This window comes from Brassica napus, chromosome A4, assembly GCF_020379485.1.
Source record: "Brassica napus cultivar Da-Ae chromosome A4, Da-Ae, whole genome shotgun sequence".
Lineage (NCBI taxonomy): Eukaryota > Viridiplantae > Streptophyta > Magnoliopsida > Brassicales > Brassicaceae > Brassica > Brassica napus.
Window position 1 is genome coordinate 21,342,005 of NC_063437.1, and position 18,678 is coordinate 21,360,682.

At 34.5% G+C, this 18,678-nt stretch overlaps 4 protein-coding genes and 1 non-coding gene across 5 annotated transcripts; 3 read left to right on the forward strand and 2 right to left on the reverse strand.

Annotated features, from left to right (window-relative positions):
* Nucleotides 1-8: 8 nt before the first annotated feature.
* LOC106391931 (40S ribosomal protein S13-2-like) lies at nucleotides 9-1,217 on the reverse strand. Its single transcript, XM_013832672.3, has 5 exons — nucleotides 1,090-1,217; nucleotides 930-1,002; nucleotides 604-742; nucleotides 316-502; nucleotides 9-223 (listed from the first exon to the last, which is right to left on the reverse strand). Exons 1-5 carry the CDS (start codon nucleotides 1,110-1,112, stop codon nucleotides 190-192), a joined length of 456 nt encoding a protein of 151 aa, XP_013688126.1. The 5' UTR covers nucleotides 1,113-1,217; the 3' UTR covers nucleotides 9-189.
* Nucleotides 1,218-6,458: 5,241 nt separating this feature from the next.
* Nucleotides 6,459-9,540, forward strand: LOC106391929 (LRR receptor-like serine/threonine-protein kinase RGI5). The gene is made up of 4 exons (XM_013832671.3): nucleotides 6,459-7,021; nucleotides 7,528-7,788; nucleotides 7,873-8,775; nucleotides 8,842-9,540. Exons 1-4 carry the CDS (start codon nucleotides 6,592-6,594, stop codon nucleotides 9,327-9,329), a joined length of 2,082 nt encoding a protein of 693 aa, XP_013688125.2. The 5' UTR covers nucleotides 6,459-6,591; the 3' UTR covers nucleotides 9,330-9,540.
* Nucleotides 9,541-11,992: 2,452 nt separating this feature from the next.
* BNAA04G26140D lies at nucleotides 11,993-13,076 on the forward strand. Its single transcript, XM_013835690.3, has 2 exons — nucleotides 11,993-12,276; nucleotides 12,365-13,076. The coding sequence occupies exons 1-2, from the start codon at nucleotides 12,217-12,219 to the stop codon at nucleotides 12,974-12,976; spliced, it is 672 nt and encodes a 223-aa protein (XP_013691144.1). The 5' UTR covers nucleotides 11,993-12,216; the 3' UTR covers nucleotides 12,977-13,076.
* A 952-nt stretch (nucleotides 13,077-14,028) lies between these two features.
* On the forward strand, nucleotides 14,029-14,101 carry TRNAK-CUU. The gene has a single exon. It is a non-coding gene; the product is annotated as a tRNA-Lys (tRNA).
* A 41-nt stretch (nucleotides 14,102-14,142) lies between these two features.
* Nucleotides 14,143-18,674, reverse strand: LOC106391928 (protein BRI1-5 ENHANCED 1). The gene is made up of 4 exons (XM_013832670.3): nucleotides 18,438-18,674; nucleotides 16,552-17,100; nucleotides 14,474-14,669; nucleotides 14,143-14,398 (listed from the first exon to the last, which is right to left on the reverse strand). Exons 1-4 carry the CDS (start codon nucleotides 18,634-18,636, stop codon nucleotides 14,260-14,262), a joined length of 1,083 nt encoding a protein of 360 aa, XP_013688124.2. The 5' UTR covers nucleotides 18,637-18,674; the 3' UTR covers nucleotides 14,143-14,259.
* Between the last annotated feature and the right edge of the window lie 4 nt (nucleotides 18,675-18,678).

Sequence of the window (18,678 nt, forward strand, 5' to 3'; positions counted from 1 at the left end):
ACATATGGTAACTTGAAATGATAATAGATTAAACACGGCATAAGCAATTCTGACAATAGATTGAAACACATTGGTTACTTGAAATCATCAAAACATCATTGTCACTTGACAAAACAAAATACTGAGAAGCATAGAAACTAAGTTCATAATAAGACAGCAAAAAGAAACAGTAGTGCTCTTGACCATGATCTAAGCCACAAGGGTAGAAGCAGTAGTAGACTCGCTGCAAATAAAAAAAAAACATATATGTCAGGATCAAACATCAAAACAGAACACATTTTTCATTTAAATAGGCAGGTAACAGTGTGCACTTACTACTTCCAGACAGGAGGAAGCTTCTTGGTCTTCTTGTAGTAACGGGCAAGACGGTGGATCCTGCTCTCAACAAGAATCAACCTAAACTTGGAATCCTTGTCCTTCCTGTTCCTCTCCAAGTGCTTGCGAATAGCAACTGCCTTCTTGATCAAATGGTACAGATCCTCAGGAATCTCAGGTGCAAGACCTTTTCACAAATAACAACAACAATACAATGCCGTCACTCTTTTAAGTTTACATAAAAGGCAAATAAATAAGAGATGTAATAAAAGGGCTAAAAACACAAACCGTGAGCTTTGAGAATACGCAAGATCTTGTTTCCGGTGACACTCTTCACCTGAGGGATACCGTGAGAGTCACGAAGAATCACACCAATCTGAGATGGTGTCAAACCCTTCTTCGCAAACTTGCAGATCGACTCATCAACCTGTTTTAATAATAACAAAACCCATTTAATGATCAGATCAAATTAAATACTTTTCAGACAATGGAACAAAACCAAAGTTCTTGTCCTAATACTAAGAGTAAGCTAAGTGAATCAACTTTAAACCCAAACGACAACAACCGAAGCTAATGTCTCAACAAAGAATCAAAAGTCTCAGGATTTTTCTTACATCAAGGGCCGTGGTCTTGAGCCATGTCGGAGGTGAGCGCTTGTACGGCAACGCAGATGCGGAGATACCCTTTCTGCATAACACAAAATGACAATAAGAAGAAGAGATAAGAAAAAAAAACTAAGGCTTGAAGATGGTGATAAAGAAGAAGCTGACGAACCCTCTCGAATGCATACGCCCCATCTTGACGAACTAGGGTTTGTTTCACTGTCTCGATGAGATGAGTTTCTGCTGCGTTGTGCGTCAAGAGAAGAAGATATATAAAACCCTAGTTTCAGCGTTTGTTACTGGGCTTTAAGCCTTGTTTGTTAGAAAAGGCCCATTAAGAAACTAAAGGCCTTTTATCTCTCTCTATTTTCTTTTAACTAAAAAGCCCATAACACTAATAAATTCACTAAAGTGGTTTAAGATAGAAGAATCCAAAGCCCAGCCAACATTTTTATGCAATGAGAGCGCGTGATCTTTTTCTTTGCAAGTTTTGTCTGAAAAGTGTGATCATGCATATGCTTAAAGTTGGATTTGGTCTTTTAAGTTGCAATTATCAATGCTTTTAACTGCATTATTTGTCTTTGATTGTATCATAATGTCAGGAATTGATAAAAAAAGAGAGCAAATTGAGAAATTAAAGGTTTAGAGAAACGCAAGAATATGTAAGAGTGAGAATCGTGAAAGCAAAAGAGAAAACTTGCATTGCCGATGAGATTATTGTTTGTTAATTTAAAGTGCACATTTGTCTTAGTCACGTGAATTCTTGTAGTCGATTTAATGATGTAGATAATATTATTAACTAAATAGTGTCTGCTTGTGAAAACTTTATACTTTAATCTTGTCTTCGACTTGCTTGGTTTGTTGTGGTCTCCAATAAAACTTGGTTTCTGTGATGCAAACATATCATTATAATATTTCATTTTACCTATTCCTAATCAATATAAATATTAAAAAAATATTTTCTTATGCATAATTTGATATAACTTGTTGATTATAAATAATGTTTTCAGATTTAAGTATCGAATATATGTGACTAAATCTATGAACTCTTGCAAAGTATATGCATGTATATACTTCGTTTCCAACAAAAAATACTAAACCATGCTTAGACTGTTTTCGATTATTGGACAAAACTTTTGTTATATTTTAAAAGTATACTACTATATGGTATTGGGTAGAACGATTTTGGTCTATCATTACGAAACAAACTGAGGGACGATCTGACGAACTGCACATAGATGGCATACCATGGTCAACTATATTAAATATCTACCAAAGCTGAAAATTTTAAATCATTTACTCGATAATCAAATATCAAATCAACTATGTGAACGAAAATAAATATCTTCCACGACTGAGAATTTCAATCTTGATTTTTGTTTGATATAACTACTGTTTCAATGTACTATCTTAATTAATACAAAACCTTATGTAAGAAATAAACTTTCTTTCTTCTTCACATATAAAATACATACAAAATGTAATCATTAGCTTACATACGGTTTGTGCTCGATCATGGACACCACTTTGATTTGCTTCCCGTGTTAGGTGAAACCGAAGAAATAATCAAATCTTACCTTTCTATATTTGAATTTTCTGAAATTTGAAATGTGAAATTTTTAGGTTACGTATGGGACTTTTGTAAGTGGAGATATTTATGATTATGAGTATCTGACCAAAAGAGAGTTCTTGTTTGCTGTGGTTACATATTTTTTTTTTTTAAAACTGAGTGGTTACATATATTGCTTAACGAGTTAACGCATATGTGAAATGGCGACTTGAAATACGTGACAAAGCTACAAACAAACAAACAAAAAACTATAAAGCAATGCATTTAAAAATGTCGACATGCATTTTATAACATCTGGTAATTAATTGGCACGCGTATATAGCATTGGACCAATCTTAGATATAATAAAATCAAAGGAAAACATCGAACACATAAGTTTCAGTTTTCAACGTCTGAGTTAACGAAACGAAGAAACGTGAATTTATAAATTTCTTTTTAATTATAATTCCACAACATTTGGACACGATATATAACAAAACAAAATATATAGATCTGCTCAAAAACAAAACAAGGATGATAATCAGTTAAATCCGGTGCCTACCAAGTACCAAAATATACAACTATAATGATTATTATAAGTTTTTGTTGTGACAATCGTATGAAACATCATACTCATGCATCCATACAAAATGGGACAGGCTGGGTCTGCTAACGTGTGAGGCCATTCTCTTAGAGACGAAGACGATTCAAATACTGTATATGGAGTGACGTTGATGATTATACATTACCATGTTAATCTTTGGTATATCCGTATATAGAAAAATATTATTACTGGTTTTCATAGCAAATAAAAAGGAAAGGAATTACTGTTATATGTACTATCAAATTTTACCGCTAGGGTCATATATTGTGTAATAATAGTATTAAATATGTGACAGATTTGTTATATCTTTATATTCATGTTTATATCCCTTATATATTAAAAGAGGAGCATTGGAGTTAATGCTTTCACACCAAGTTGGACACGTGTCTATTGCAGAGACACTCTCACAAATAAGTTTCTTTATTTGCTTCTTCTGTAAACAAATTTCTTAAACGGTTTCTTTACTCTACAAAAATAAGTAACCAACTAATGCTTTGGAGTTTTCACGTAAAGCTAATGCTAGGGATTTGTCTCTTCTTCGTTCTTTCCCACTTTTTACTTCAAACGCATTGTTTTTAAAGAAAGCTTCGGAGTTCTACGTGGAGACAGACTCAGGAAACGATGACCCAGTGACCCCACAAGCTCGGGACGTTAATCACATATCACATTAGCTCTCTGCCAAAGTATGAAGAAGTTTGTCGTGACAGCTTTATCCGTGGCGGCACCCTCCTGAACTGCCGCGAGGAATATGGGTGCAACCATTCCTACCAGAGCCTCTAACTGAACCTCTTTGCAGCACCTGCAATAGCAGACTGATCTCATCGACGGTCACCGGGAAAGACATCGTAGCTTCAACTTTCGTAACGTCTAAGACATTGTCGATGAGAGGCTTAAGGTTTGGAAAGAGTACAACAACAACAAAGAACAAGCTTCTTCCCCCCCACGAAGCGTTCATTACCTGCGAACTGATCCAAGAATGCTGCATTGAAGGAAATTAAGGGTCGGAGAAGATTCAGTGTAGTTTCAGGGAAGTTAAGACTTCGTTTAGAAGTTCAAGATGGACTGGTGTATTTAGGTTAACTGCTTCAATGTAGTTTCGGTGTCTTTTTACGAGTTAACGCTTGTACGTGTGTGTTCATGCACCTACATTGTTGGCCAACTAAATTTCGAACGGAAGATTTGTTTGTATTTAAAAAATTTACGTACAAAATAAACAAACCGTGATTCAATCAATAATAAACAACCCAAATAAAACCGAACTTAATTGCTTGGTCCGAATTTTTATGTTTTGAGTGTTTTGCAAGGTTATTTAATGATAGTATAATGCAATATATATTTATAGTTTTTAAGTTATGGTAATATATAGATATTAGAGTGATCCGCAAGGTAAAAATATTTGCTATTAAATTTTCATAAAACGACAAATCTTCTCCATTGAATTAGGTTTACGCTTCGGTATATAAGACCAATTTCTCCCATACGTATAATTTATCTCGTACAGTCGAAAACTTACAATCTTATCTCATTCTATTACAATGGCTGCGATAACCAACGTGTGTGATTTGAAACCATTCAAGTCAATGTGGAAGATTAGGGTGAAGATCCTACATTTGTGGAAACAGTATTCTGCTTCTGGTGGTTTGACAATCGAAATGCATTGGTTCTAATCGACTTCAGTGTAAGGCATCTTTACTCTTTATGTTCCGTTATTTTTATGTGAAGAAGTATCCTTATTTTTGACGTGGATTGTTATACATTTATGTAGGGTGTTAACATTTATAATTATGCATCTTAATAAAAATGAGCTTTTTAGTTATAAGAAAGTTTTTCTATTGTTTAAATATGTTTTTATCATTCTTGGGAAAAGGTATATGAAATCATACATTTTTGAAATTTTCCTCCGTTGTTATAAAGTCATACTTCATCGATGATATATTGCAAATACATACTCTATTTTTGATTTCAAACATTAAATCACCGAGTGAATTCACTCCGCGCAGGGCGCGGGTATCACCTAGTTATTATTAATAGTCATGTCGAATATAAAACCACTAGTTAACGATTAGAGAATATGTTTCGTTTAGTGGATGTACGCTAGCTAACTTGTCACAGATCACTTGTTTTTTACTTGAGGTTTATGTATGAATTTAGAAACTTGACTGCACTAGCTAAGAGTTATAATGGACACATTACTTTCGATAATTCTCGGCTGCACTCATACTACAATGAATTCATTCCCTCTGTCGACATATGAGCGCGCACACACACACACACACACAAATGTGTTATGTGTATAATATACCATCCACCACTACCCACGAAGTAATAAATTACAAAAGGTGAAATATCAGAATTCAGAAGGAGCCATCTAGCCTTTTGCTTTATTCTCTTGCTTTATGTCTTTCTTGTTTCTGTGAACTCACATGTTATACTTTAGAGTAGAGCGAGGTGCTGGTCCATTTACCTTTTTATGTAATCAAATCAAGAAAATAGCAAAACACTAACTCAAGAGAAGTTCACATGTTTTTAAAAAATTACCTATTGTTTGATTAATTGTGTAAAATAAAATGTTCACATGTTGCTTCTATTGACTTGCCACCATCATCTTTCTTTGTCCCATTATGTACTCTTCACCCCATGCCTCTTGGATGCCTTTTTATCTTTCTATATCATATAATCTATATAAAATATAAACTACTCTTTTTTTATTTATTTTACAATTATTTGCACCAAATATAGTAATTCATTGAAATAATGTCAAGAAATGCCATTTATTTTTGTATCTTATTCCCATGTGAACATATGAGATAGTCATCAGGTATTACTCGCGCTGATCTGAAAATCAAGTACAACTCTAATTTAGTTTTATATTTTCTTAATAAGTATAAATATTCTCACAATGAAATCTCAATCCAAAATGTAAAATTTGCATTGAGTATAAATAAGTTTTTTTTTTGCATAGTAGAATGAATCAACAGATTTATGTTAATTAGTAAACCCTAACTTAATGGATGTATGAAAAGTTAAAAGAATGATATGCAAAGTACGATTTTGTAGCTGGTGCACTGAAAAAGAAAAAAACTTTTCTTACCACTAAATCAAGAGAGAGTGCTATCATTTTCAATTTTGAAAAAAGCTAGCCTAACTATTACTGTTTTTCCTCTGAAAAAGTCTTTAAAAGGAATCTTTACCGTATAAAGTACAAAAATAAAATGTTGACAAGAAAAAAAAATAGAAGAACACTAATTTTAATATCTTTAGTCATTTCAGAGCAATGCAACAATAAAAAAACTTCGATTGATATCACAGGTAGTCAAATATATAACTTTGTGTTTTATAATTTCATTACATATATTTATTTTCTTTTACGATTGAATCATCTTGTGGTCCACAACCTTTTCTTCAAATTAACAAACTCAAACTATTCAAAACCTAGACAAATTTTATTTTGCTTCAAAAACCAACGATAGTCATTTTCTTCTTCACCACTCTCCATCTCTCTCTCTTCTCCACAACCAAACATGGCTTCTCCACTCTCACTCCCCCTCATCCTCTCCATCTTCCTCTTCCTTTCTCCTTCACTATCTTACTCATCAGAGTTCGACATTCTCCTCGACATCAAATCCTCTCTTGACCCACAAAAACGCTTCCTCACGTCATGGACTCCCGACGCCGACCCTTGCTCCCCCGGCTCCTTCGACGGTGTTGCCTGCGATGGAAACCGCCGCGTTGCTAACATCTCTCTCCAAGGAATGGGCCTCACCGGAACTATCCCTCCTTCTATCGGTCTTCTCACTAGCTTAACCGGTTTATACCTTCATTTCAACTCCTTGACCGGTCAGATTCCTAAAGACATCTCAAACCTGCCTCTCCTCACCGATTTATACCTCAACGTTAACAATCTCTCCGGCGAAATACCTCCTCAGATCGGAAACTTAGACAATCTTCAAGGTCAGTCTTGTTTATGCATGCCTTATATTAGTTAATCTCACTCATACATACTTCATTTATTGCAGCAAAAAGTATCTTAAGTGAGTCAGGTTTGGTTTTATTACATTAGCTTAGAAAAGTTTCAGTTCTTGTCTTCTTGAATTTAGTGTAGGTTTTAAAAGAGTTCTTGGTTTTTCTTTTAAATAAAAACTCTTCTAAAACCTCATAAATTTTGGTTTTCAAAAACTCATAATTTCATAATTATGAAAACATCGAAAACCAAAACCAAAATATAAAAACCAATTTTACCAAAGAGAAACACCGAAAAATCAATTGAGTTTTTTCTAAAATTCAAAAACTCTTCTAAAGAACCTCATATTTTTTAGTCAAAACTCATATAATTTCATAATTATGAAAACACTGAAAACTAAAACCAAAATAAATTTCATCAAAAATAAATAAAATCAAACATTGCAAACTCAATTAAAAGTTGTAATTTCACAATCTTTATTGCTTTTTTTTTGTAGTGCTTCAGCTATGTTACAACAAGTTAAGTGGGAGTATACCGACACAGTTAGGTTCTCTCAAAAAGATAACTGTCTTGGCTTTACAGTACAACCAACTCTCCGGCGCTGTGCCTGCGAGTTTAGGCGATGTTGGTACGCTGACTAGGCTAGATTTGAGCTTCAACGATCTCTTTGGTCCTGTTCCGGTGAAACTCGCTGCTGCTCCTTCGCTTCAAGTTCTAGACATTCGCAACAACTCCTTCTCCGGCTTCGTTCCCTCTGGTATACAATTCTTCAAACCGGTTTATCAGAACCGGAACCAGCCTTTTTGGTTTAGTATTTAATTATTTTTTTTGGGTTTTGAAGCTTTGAAGAGGCTAAACAATGGGTTCCAGTACTCAAACAACCACGGTTTATGCGGAGATGGGTTCACAGATTTAAAACCTTGCACCGGTTCCAACGTACCGAACCTAAACCGTCCCGACCCAACAAACCCAAAGAGTTTCATAACAACCAACGATGTGAAACCAGAGTCTGCAGTAGTACAACGAAGCAACTGCAGTAACAACAACAACGGCGCGTGCTCATCAAAAGCCTCAAAGTCCTCATCTCTAGGCATCGTCATGGGACTATTAGGATCAATACTCGCGGTTGCAGTCTTCGGTGGCTCAACGTTCACATGGTACAGACGAAGGAAACAGAGGATAGGAAGCAGTCTCGATGCTATGGACGGTAGGATAAGCACCGAGTACAACTTCAAAGAAGCTTCTAGAAGAAAAAGCTCTTCACCGTTGATCAGCTTAGAGTACGCCAACGGTTGGGATCCCTTAGGGAGAGGACAGAACAGTGGTAACAACAGTGCATTGTCTCAAGAAGTGTTTGAGAGCTTTATGTTCAATCTCGAGGAGATTGAGAGAGCTACTCAGAGCTTCTCCGAAGTTAATCTGTTGGGGAAGAGTAACGTATCTTCGGTTTATAAAGGGATCCTTAGAGATGGCTCTGTTGCAGCCATCAAATGTATCGCAAAATCGAGCTGTAAATCAGATGAAACCGAGTTTCTCAAAGGGTTGAAGATGTTGACGTTGCTGAAGCATGAGAACTTAGTGAGGCTGAGAGGCTTTTGCTGCTCTAAAGGGAGAGGAGAGTGTTTCCTTATCTACGAGTTTGTCCCTAATGGTAATCTTTTGCAGTATCTTGATGTCAAGGATGAGAGTGGAGAGGTTCTTGAATGGACTAGTCGAGTCTCCATCATAAATGGAATCGCCAGAGGTTAGTGTTTGAAAACTTAACTCTGTTCTTGTACTTAAAGTCTTATGTCTCTTTTTGTTCTTTCAGGCATTGTTTACTTGCATGGAGAGAATGGAAAGAAACCTGCAATAGTTCACCAGAATCTATCAGCAGAGAAGATTCTCATTGATCATTGGTACAATCCCTCTCTTGCTGATTCCGCTCTTCACAAGCTTTTCACGGATGATATCGTCTTCTCGAAGCTCAAAGCGAGTGCTGCAATGGGATACTTAGCTCCTGAGTACATAACTACAGGAAGGTTCACTGACAAGAGCGACGTCTACGCCTTTGGTATGATTCTGTTGCAGATACTCAGCGGTAAAAGCAAGATCAGCCACTTGATGATCTTACAAGCTGTAGAGTCTGGAAGACTGAATGAAGACTTCATGGATCCGAATCTTCGAGAGAGCTTTCCGGAGGCAGAGGCGGCACAGCTGGCTAGACTTGGACTTCTCTGCACTCATGAATCCTCGAACCAGAGACCATCCATGGAAGATGTTATGCAAGAACTGAATAAACTCGCCGCGAGTTATTAGTTTCCAGTTAACAAGATTTTTTGCTTAGTCTCACCAAAAGTTTACAGACGATCACCACTTCCTGATCGATCGTAGCTCTGTTTAGGTTCCCCCATGATGTAACCTCTTTTCTCCTTGTAACTGTAGCTGATGTACTTAGGCTGTAAAACAAGAGCTTTTAAGACATTTTGAATGGTCTTGTGGGAAGCTTTTAAGACAACTATGTTGAACATTGTTTTGTATTCTTCTTCCTTAGATTCTATCAATCCACATTGGATGTACCCATCAATAATGGAGTCTCTGCGGCATTCTATCGAACACCTGGCGAGCAGAACCAAAACAACTACATTTCATAATAAGTTCCGGTCTTTCGGACAAACCCATGAATCTTCATCTCTCCCTTTACAAAAACTAACCTAGAACAAGCTTTCAGACCAAGGGACAACGAGAATTTGTCCACGGAAACACCATTCTCGAGCATAAAAACAGAACAAGAGCAGAGCTCATCTCAGGTTCGACTCAATATGAGTGAGATTTGATAATTGCGTTCTATAGAAACGGATCATCCACCTCTCCGGGAGAGACGGAACGTACATGATACTCGTAGAAGACACAACGCGCGAATTCGTGATCGTTTAACGGCTGTATAGTTTGTTGGAAAGAGTTTAAACGACGTCGTGTAGTCTTGCTTACAGCTTACAGGCCACCAGGCTCTTAAATTGTGGCCAATGGTAAATTCTTTCATTTAAGGTGGCCCAACTAGCTTACAATACCAACTAACTTCTTTTTTTTTTGACTAAAACAATACCAACTAACTTTCAATGGTTTTTTGTGCTTAATATATTTTCTAATATGAATAAATTATTTATGAATAATATATATTATATATTAATTTATATGATATTTTGATATATAAATATTTTCAAAATATTCAACTTATGCTGCTTGATGCTACTGTTTTATTATCTACTTTATCAGTGAAAGTCTAAATCGAAAAAAAAAAGTCTAAATCGAAATCCATAATTAGGGGAAAACTTCTTTTTTGAACTCCATTTTAAAAATCTTGACGGAGAGATTAGGGGACACCAAAAAACGAAAAATAATTACACTATTCGAGTTCAAAGTATATTATCTACAGAAATTAGATTAAAAAACTAGGATTACATTTGATCAAAAAAAAACTGGGATTACATTGTGTCCGCCAAACAGATCACTGCAAAATAATATATGTATAAAAAATAGAAAAGTGCTAGTGATGATAAGATATTGATAAGCAAGTTGTGATAAGCATTGACTTCTTGGTAAGTCATAGTCAGGATGGAGTGGTACGACATATCGTACATTTATCCCCTTTATCAAATTGGTTTATTTATAAACTAATATAATATTTTAATGCAAAGTTGCAATTTAAAAATCGTGTCTTTAATATAAAATGAAAGCGCGAATTTGTCGTTTACGCAATAGTAAATGAATCTAATTTAAATCATGTCAACTTCAGAATTTAAATAGCTTAAGAGTACTTAGCTAGATGTGGTTGTTCCTACTATATCAGGAGCCATGCTAAAGGCACGTCTCGACCAATAGTATATTATTAGCTTAATATTCGATTTAAGTTATCACGGTAATGCAAAGTAAGATCATAACTACCGATAGTATTTGATTCCTTGGTTCAGTTTGGTTCTTTGAAACTTTAATGTTTGTGTATCTAAAGATGGTTCATGTAAAACATTGGTGAGCAATTTTGCCTCTTGTTTAATGTAATGGAAATTCAAAAGAAAATACTCATAGTTACTTGCACGTTTGGGGACTACACAACACACGCACAAGTTCACTTATTCGATAGATCTTACTGGCTTAAAGCCTTAAAGTGATTTACAAGGGTGAAAGAATCAAATATATGTGTTAAGATTAAAATGAAATCTTGGGGGATTTCATTGGCATAGTTAGTTTGAGCATATAATAACTAACAGAATAATTTCAAGATTAAGAAATAAAGTCTATGTTTTTCAACGAAATTCAAATATTGGTTTGTTAAATCAAGCCAGGAATTGGTTCATATTTGTTGTACCTAAGTACAATAATCTTTTGTTGTTCACATTTTTTTAATTAGTCGATGGAGCTACCATTTATACATTTAATAATTAATATTACATGCTTTGTAATTAATAGATATCTTTTCATTAAAAATAAATAAATAATAGATATCTTTGTCGCATATCGTTTAGCGTACATGGATGGTACGTGCATACTCAACCAAACTAGCCGGCGATGAAATTGAGTTTATATATTTTGATGTTATCTAATATCAATAACCTTAGGTTGGCACAATGAAAGCGAGTGTCACAGAAAAAACAAAATCGAATCGTCATTGTGTTGAAATAACAAAGGCTTAAATCTTCAACAAAGGCTTAAATCCAAGATTAAGAATGAGCAAAAAAGAAAAAAAAATCAAAGATTGAGGCTGACCATCTAATGTAATAATTTAAGTTCACCAAGTCCACAATGTCAGCGATCAAATCCTTTGATCTATACGTATATTTTTCACACTCGGCCATTAGGATGAAAAGCGAAACATGGACCAAAATAAAAATAATTAACTAGTACTATATAAAATTAATATAATTCTTATAATTCATAGTATTATTTTTTTCTCTAAAATAACTTGATTTAGATAACTCATTCTAGATACAGTATGAAATTGTTGACAAGAAAAAAATATATGGAATGAAATTATATATTTTTGACAAGCATAGGGAATAGGGAGTAGTAATAAATGGTAGCAATGAGACCAATTGACACGTTGTTAATTAGTGTAGGCAAATGTCAACGCTTCGTCTGTCCATTTATATAATAACCTAACCACTTCCTTCGTATCACAAACTCACAAAATCTCCATTGAACTTTCACCATGAAGCTTGTTTGGTCGCCTGAAACCGCCTCTGAAGCCTACATCAGCACCGTTAGATCTGTATATGATTTAACTTATAATCATATGTGATATGTTACATGTGCTTATATTTATTTATCCTGATCAGTGTTAATCTGCATGCATATAGTGTAAGAGCTACAAAGAATCAGGAGTGGCGGAGTTTTTATCAGCTACGGCCGCCGGATGGAACGCTAGGCTAATCGTTGAGACATGGTCACGCGGCGATCCACTCGCGACTAGCGTAGGACTCGCGGTTGCTGCTAGTCACACTTGCGGGAGACACGTGTGTATAGTACCAGATGAGCAGTCGAGACTGGAGTACGTGTCGGCCATGAGAGGAGTCGTTACAACGGAAGCTACGGAGGTTGTTGTGGTCAGAGAATCTGTTGAGAACACGATGGAGGAGTTTCCCGGCGTGGACTTCTTGGTGGTAGACTCGAAGCGGCGAGAGTTCGTTAAAACGCTGAGGTTTGCGAAATTGAGCAACAAGGGTGCCGTTTTAGTGTGTAAAAACGCTGCGCAGAGAGCGATATCTGGATTTAAATGGCAAGATGTGTTGAAAAAAGGGACACGTGTGGTGAGATCAGTGTTTTTGCCTGTTGGGAGTGGGTTGGACATGGTACACGTGGGAGCTGCTGGTGGAAACCAGCGTGGTGACTCGAGGAAGCATCCTAGCCGTTGGATTAGACATGTGGATCATCTGTCGGGAGAGGAGCATTTGTTCAGACGCTTAAATTGAGATTTCTTCTTTTACCCTTTTGTGAGTCCTATGATGTGCATACGTTACATGACAAAAATAATCTCCCATAATCAAAAACTCTCATCATCTTTCTTTTTTTCTGAATATTTCTCTTCATTTCATAATTCCCTCTCAAAAGGGTATCTTTTACAACAGACAAACGCATTAGTAAATATACCGCATGCATCATAAACAACATTGTTTGATGCCATATACTAAGCACAATCTTGCCACCATATTCATATATATATGAATGTAACCTTAGTCCTCAGAGGAAAGACTCTTCTCAAAGTAAGGATGGTTATACATTTATCATTAGAGAACTGATCAACTTTGCTTATCCTCAACTCCTTTATTGAGTTCAGTAACCGATTACAAGAAAAGCTTTGAAGTTTTTAGCAAAAAAAAAAGCTTTGAAGTTTGATAATTAGTGATTACACTCATGAAAAATATTAGAATCATACTTTGATATTGTAACTGAATAGATGTTATGAGTCTAGATGTTGTAGTATTAGTCTATTAGATGTGCATAATCAAACCCATAATGCTTATACCAAATGCCCGGTTTAAAACTGCAGAGGTGAAGATGAAATATCGTAGGTAAACTGAACCTAGAAAAATTGATCAAAACATAATAAATTTTGGGAATTGGAACCGTAACAAATGCAAGAAAAGTAGTAGCAAGAGTGCCTTGGGTTCCATGAACACTATGAATTGTAGCATGAGAAGTAATTAAAGTCACAAGAGTTTCCGAAAACGTGTAAAGCTTCATTTGATACGTTGTTTACACACGAGTTCAACTTTAAGATGAACTATAAGCAGAACAGGAATCACAACATGAAAGGGAAACTAACTACTAGATCAATGTAGACTTACCAAGAAAAGAAGACAAGTACAGCGCCCCTACTATACACAGTTAACAACCCAAACACAATGGTGGTCCATTTTCATCAACCCACCCAGCTTCCTGATTCTTCTTCAACAAATGCTTCACAGACTACTAAACAGCAATATTAAAAGTAGTATAGTGTTCACTATCGACTAAGCAACAAGCCCGTCTAGCTCAGTTGGTAGAGCGCAAGGCTCTTAACCTTGTGGTCGTGGGTTCGAGCCCCACGGTGGGCGACTTTTTTTGTTGATAATTTTTGCTTTTCATATTTCTTCGATTAATTATTCAAAAATATATTTCTTTCGTCAACAGGTAGAACATCTTACAAAACGGAATAAAAGAAATGATATTTTCAATTCATATACAAATTTAAAATCAAAAACCCATAAGAGTTTTAAAGAAAGCCTCTCGCTTGGCAGCTCTTTATAGCTCCAGTGAATATATCATCAGCTCCATGCTTAAACTCGAACCCTGCACTCCTCAGCTTCTTCGACGACAGACTCATCCTCTTCTCTACTCTATAACTCTTCAAACTGTACGTACCCACACAAAAATTATAAATCAAATGCTTAGACCAATAAAATAAGTAGAAATAATAATATACTTACTCAACTGAAGGTAGCTGAAACTGAGGAAACCTCGTAGACAAAAACTCAAAGACCTCGTCGACGTTCATCTCCACGGACGAACATATGTATCTCCCTTTCGCTATTGGCTTTTCCAATAGAAATATCATCGCCCTTGCGACATCGTCAATATGTACCATGTTGTAAGTATCGAACAAATACTTCTCCTTGTAATTTCCTTCAATACAAAAAAAAGAGAGAGATGATATTAGTATGGTGAACACTGAACAGTTTACTCAAGATGCCATTTATATTTGAACGTTCACATGTTTACGAATATTTTAACAATGAAATATTCTATCCACTCTAACTAGGATTTGCATGTTGTAGTTTTAAAAAATAACTAGACTTTGACCCGCGCGCCTGCGCGGATGTATATTTTGAAAAATATGTCGATAATTGTTTTTCATGTAATTATTAGGATTTGAAAAATGAATCCGAGGAACATAACCGATACCGATCCAAAAATATAATACCAAACCCGAACATAAATTGATTAAATATTTTAATTATTCAAAATTTTGTTATTTAGAGAACCGAATCTGATCCGAACCGAAGTATTCGGTTGCCCGAATTTATCTAAAATAGATTTATATACTTATATATATTAATTATTTTTAGATTTAACGTATATAAAACATCAAGAATGATACTTTTAAATTGGTTTAAATACTTGAAAATATATATAGATAGTCAAAAGTAAATATCTGAAATAGTTAAAATTAATATACTCAAATCACCAAAAATACTTAAAATAATTATTGATTCCGTATCCAAAATTTTAAATCAAGCCAATTGATATGTTAAGCTTAGGTATTCTGACATATGTTATTCAAATTTATACGTAATTATATTATTTTATTTATACATTTTGAGAAATTTAAAATATATAATAATTTAAAACTTTAAAAATAATTTAAATTATTTATCGAAACCCGAACCAAACCCGCAAAGATCCGAATCGAACTCAAACCAAAATTTAGAAACATTCTAATAAGACTGGAATCTTTGAGCCCGAAAATCCAAAATGCAAACCGATCAGAACCAAACCCGTATGGGTACCCAAAAGTTCATCCCTAGTCATTATTATATATCGTATTTTGTCATCATATAATTAATCGTATTTTATATGCACCATCATATAAGTAATCATATAATTAATAATATTTTATACATACCATCATATAAATAATTACATATATTATTTTTTTTAAACTTAATATGAAATATAAAAACCATAATTTGAGTTGGTATTTCAAATTGAGCTTTGTATTGTATTTTTCTTATATATATTGACAATATTTTTTTATACTGGTTATTGAAAAATAGTTTAGTAAAAATCCATTTTTGAATATATGTATATTTTGATATAAATCAACTTTGAATTATTATTTTGATTTGAAATATGTATATAAAGTTTAAATTTTGTTTTATGGTTAGTTTAGAAAAAAGAAATTTAGGCAATTAGATTGATTCATTTTGGTATATTTTAAAACTGACCTAGATAGATAGTTTCTTATCAATTTTTTAAAAAAACATAAGCCCATTACTTTTTTTCTTAATACTACTATCTTTGTTTTCAAACAAAATTTTATTTTTTTAAAAAGACTACAATCCATGTTTCCAAACACTCCAAACTTTTTAATAATCCTATTTAAATCTCCAAACACTCCAATTTTGTACTTGAGTTTTAATAAGATAGATTAAGCAAAGATTCCATACGTAATTTGAGACTTATCCTTATACACATGTCATAAAGTTTTTGTATGTGAAGATTTAAACCTTATTATTATTATTTTTAATCTGAACCTTGATTTATTAGCAAAAGAAAAAGATTTGGAACTTGATTTTATTATAAAAAAAGGTTTTGAACCTTGATTTTATCAGCGAAAAAAAAAAGATTTGATCCTTGATATGATGAAGCTTTTTTACCATTTGACGACTACAACTTGGTTAATATTTACGAAATTTAAGATTCTAATTTTTCTTATAAAACATTATACCTAGTATGCATGTTTAACCAAGGTTGTTATAAGATAAATATTTAGGTAAAAATTTACCAAAGATCATGGCTAGAGAGATGAATACGGATGAAGGCAACGACTGAGATATAAAAGGTCCGACAACGAGAGGGATCACAAGCGTCACAACCTCCAATCCATTCTTACCACCGAACTCAAGCGCCGTCATCTCTGCCGCCATTTTCGACACAACGTAAGAGCTACTCACTCTCTTCTCCTTCTGATTCCTAAACACTTCCACGTCGCTCCAAACGCTCTCATCTACTACTCCACCGTTTCCTCCAACACCGCTTCCAACGCCGTAGAAAACGGTCACGGCGCTTGACGTGTAGAAAAAGCGTTTCACGGTTTTAGCATCCAGACATGACTTCAGTATCCCCATAAGACCTTGCACGGTACGTTTCGTTACGGTCTCTTCGGTCTCGTTGCTGGTCGGGTCCATGGGATGTGCCACGTGGAAGACGGCTTTGCATCCTTCAATAGCCGGTTTAAAACTCTCCGGTTCGTTGAGATCGGCGGTGAATATTTTAAGCCTCTCCGAAGCAAATGGGAGTTCGGTTAGGTAGCTTATATCTTTCTTACTCCCTTCTGTATTAAGCGTAGACACAAAATTAGTATTAGTTATCACTATTTATATTATTTTGTTATTATCTTTTGAGCATGTAATAGTGGTTGACTTTATATATAGAAGATGCAAACATGACATATATAGAAGATGCAAACATGTTAGGTAGCTTATATCTTTCTTACTCCCTTCTGTATTAAACGTAGGCACAAAATTATTATTTGGTTGTTAATTTTTGAGCATACAATAGATGGTTGACTTTATTTATAGAAGATGCAAACATGACATAGCTATGGAGCTTCAAGATCCTACAAACTGACAGATCATTCCAGCCAAGTACAATAAATGTTTCACACCCATAATTTTATTATTGTCGAGCCAAAAATCAACTTTAAATGTTATCCCTTATATACTAAAGCACAAGTCAGTTGACCAATAAAATTAAGACATGCGGTTAATATTTTTCAAAAACTAATAAAAACTAAATAATCATCAACAAAATAATTAAAATCTGAATCCATTACAAAAATAACCGGTTGTAAAAAAAAACTGTTTCTGACTATAAAGAACTTCCACGACTCCTATAAGCATGGCATGATTTCAAATTATTTCATCTTCTCTATAATTTTTCAAATTACTAATTTTCATCACTGTTTTCAACTTCTCCACTGTTTTCTCTGTTTTCATTTTCTCTTTTATTCTCACTCTTTTCATCTCACATCATTCTTTTGCGTTTTGAGTGTAGCATCAAAAACCTAAATATAGCTTTATAATGTTTTTTTGTTCACTGTTTTTTCTCTGCTTCTCGGACAAATACTCATATTCTTTTTGTATGGTTCAGTTTGAAGTTTTTTATGTATTTTTTAATAGGAAGATGGAGCAACGAGTGACCGAGACTGTGCAAATAGATTTAAACATTAGACCATGGAAACACTGAAGGTAAATCATTTTAGCACTTTTATTTCAGTTAACAGGGAAATTTTTTGTGTTATTGAGTTTTTTCCTTTGATTTTTTTGGTTTTATTATGGATAGGACAAAGAAAGACTAGCTAATTTTGTAAAAAAAAATTATGTGACCAGATTAAGCTTATTATTGCTGTTAGTTATAATTTTTAGATGTATTATACACAATTTCTTGAAATTCTTTTCACGTACGCAGTACGGGCCCAAAAACTAGTATCTATTATAAACTACGATATATCTCTCTTTTTGTACTTTATGCTAAAACGAACCAATCAATTAACCCTAAAATAAACAGCAATCTTACTTGCATTTGGTAAATCTATAATTGATAATTCAGAGTATTTAATTAAAAGAGAAACAAGTGAAGCTAATGGAAAATAAAGAAATAGATTCGAACCTGGGTTGGTTCGAACGGTGGCTCGAACTGAGTAGCCACGTTGAAGGAGACGCATGATGAGCCATGAAGCAATGAAACCAGTCCCTCCCGTTACACAAACTAACCCCGTACCGTCCAAGAAAGATGACGGCGTTTCATCTCCCAGCTTTCTCTCTCCTTCTCCGTTCTTGTTGTCATCTTTCTCTTTTTCTCTCCCCATGTTCTCTCTCTCTCTCTTGTGGTGTGTGGGAACATGAACATC

Excerpts from the sequence above, each read along its gene's own strand:
- LOC106391931 (XM_013832672.3), bottom strand. The coding sequence starts at position 1,112 with ATGGGGCGTATGCATTCGAGAGG. Across the intron at positions 1,003-1,089 it reads GGGCGTATGCATTCGAGAGG|AAAGGGTATCTCCGCATCTG; the intron begins GTTCGTCAGCTT and ends TGTGTTATGCAG. Across the intron at positions 743-929 it reads TCAAGACCACGGCCCTTGAT|GTTGATGAGTCGATCTGCAA; the intron begins GTAAGAAAAATC and ends TTATTAAAACAG.
- LOC106391929 (XM_013832671.3), top strand. The coding sequence starts at position 6,592 with ATGGCTTCTCCACTCTCACTCCCCCTCATCCTCTCCATCTTCCTCTTC. Across the intron at positions 7,022-7,527 it reads AAACTTAGACAATCTTCAAG|TGCTTCAGCTATGTTACAAC; the intron begins GTCAGTCTTGTT and ends TTTTTTTTGTAG. Across the intron at positions 7,789-7,872 it reads CTCCGGCTTCGTTCCCTCTG|CTTTGAAGAGGCTAAACAAT; the intron begins GTATACAATTCT and ends TGGGTTTTGAAG.
- BNAA04G26140D (XM_013835690.3), top strand. The coding sequence starts at position 12,217 with ATGAAGCTTGTTTGGTCGCCTGAAACCGCCTCTGAAGCCTACATCAGC. Across the intron at positions 12,277-12,364 it reads ACATCAGCACCGTTAGATCT|TGTAAGAGCTACAAAGAATC; the intron begins GTATATGATTTA and ends GCATGCATATAG.
- LOC106391928 (XM_013832670.3), bottom strand. The coding sequence starts at position 18,636 with ATGGGGAGAGAAAAAGAGAAAGATGACAACAAGAACGGAGAAGGAGAG. Across the intron at positions 17,101-18,437 it reads CACCGTTCGAACCAACCCAG|AAGGGAGTAAGAAAGATATA; the intron begins GTTCGAATCTAT and ends CGCTTAATACAG. Across the intron at positions 14,670-16,551 it reads CTCTCTAGCCATGATCTTTG|GAAATTACAAGGAGAAGTAT; the intron begins GTAAATTTTTAC and ends TTTGTATTGAAG.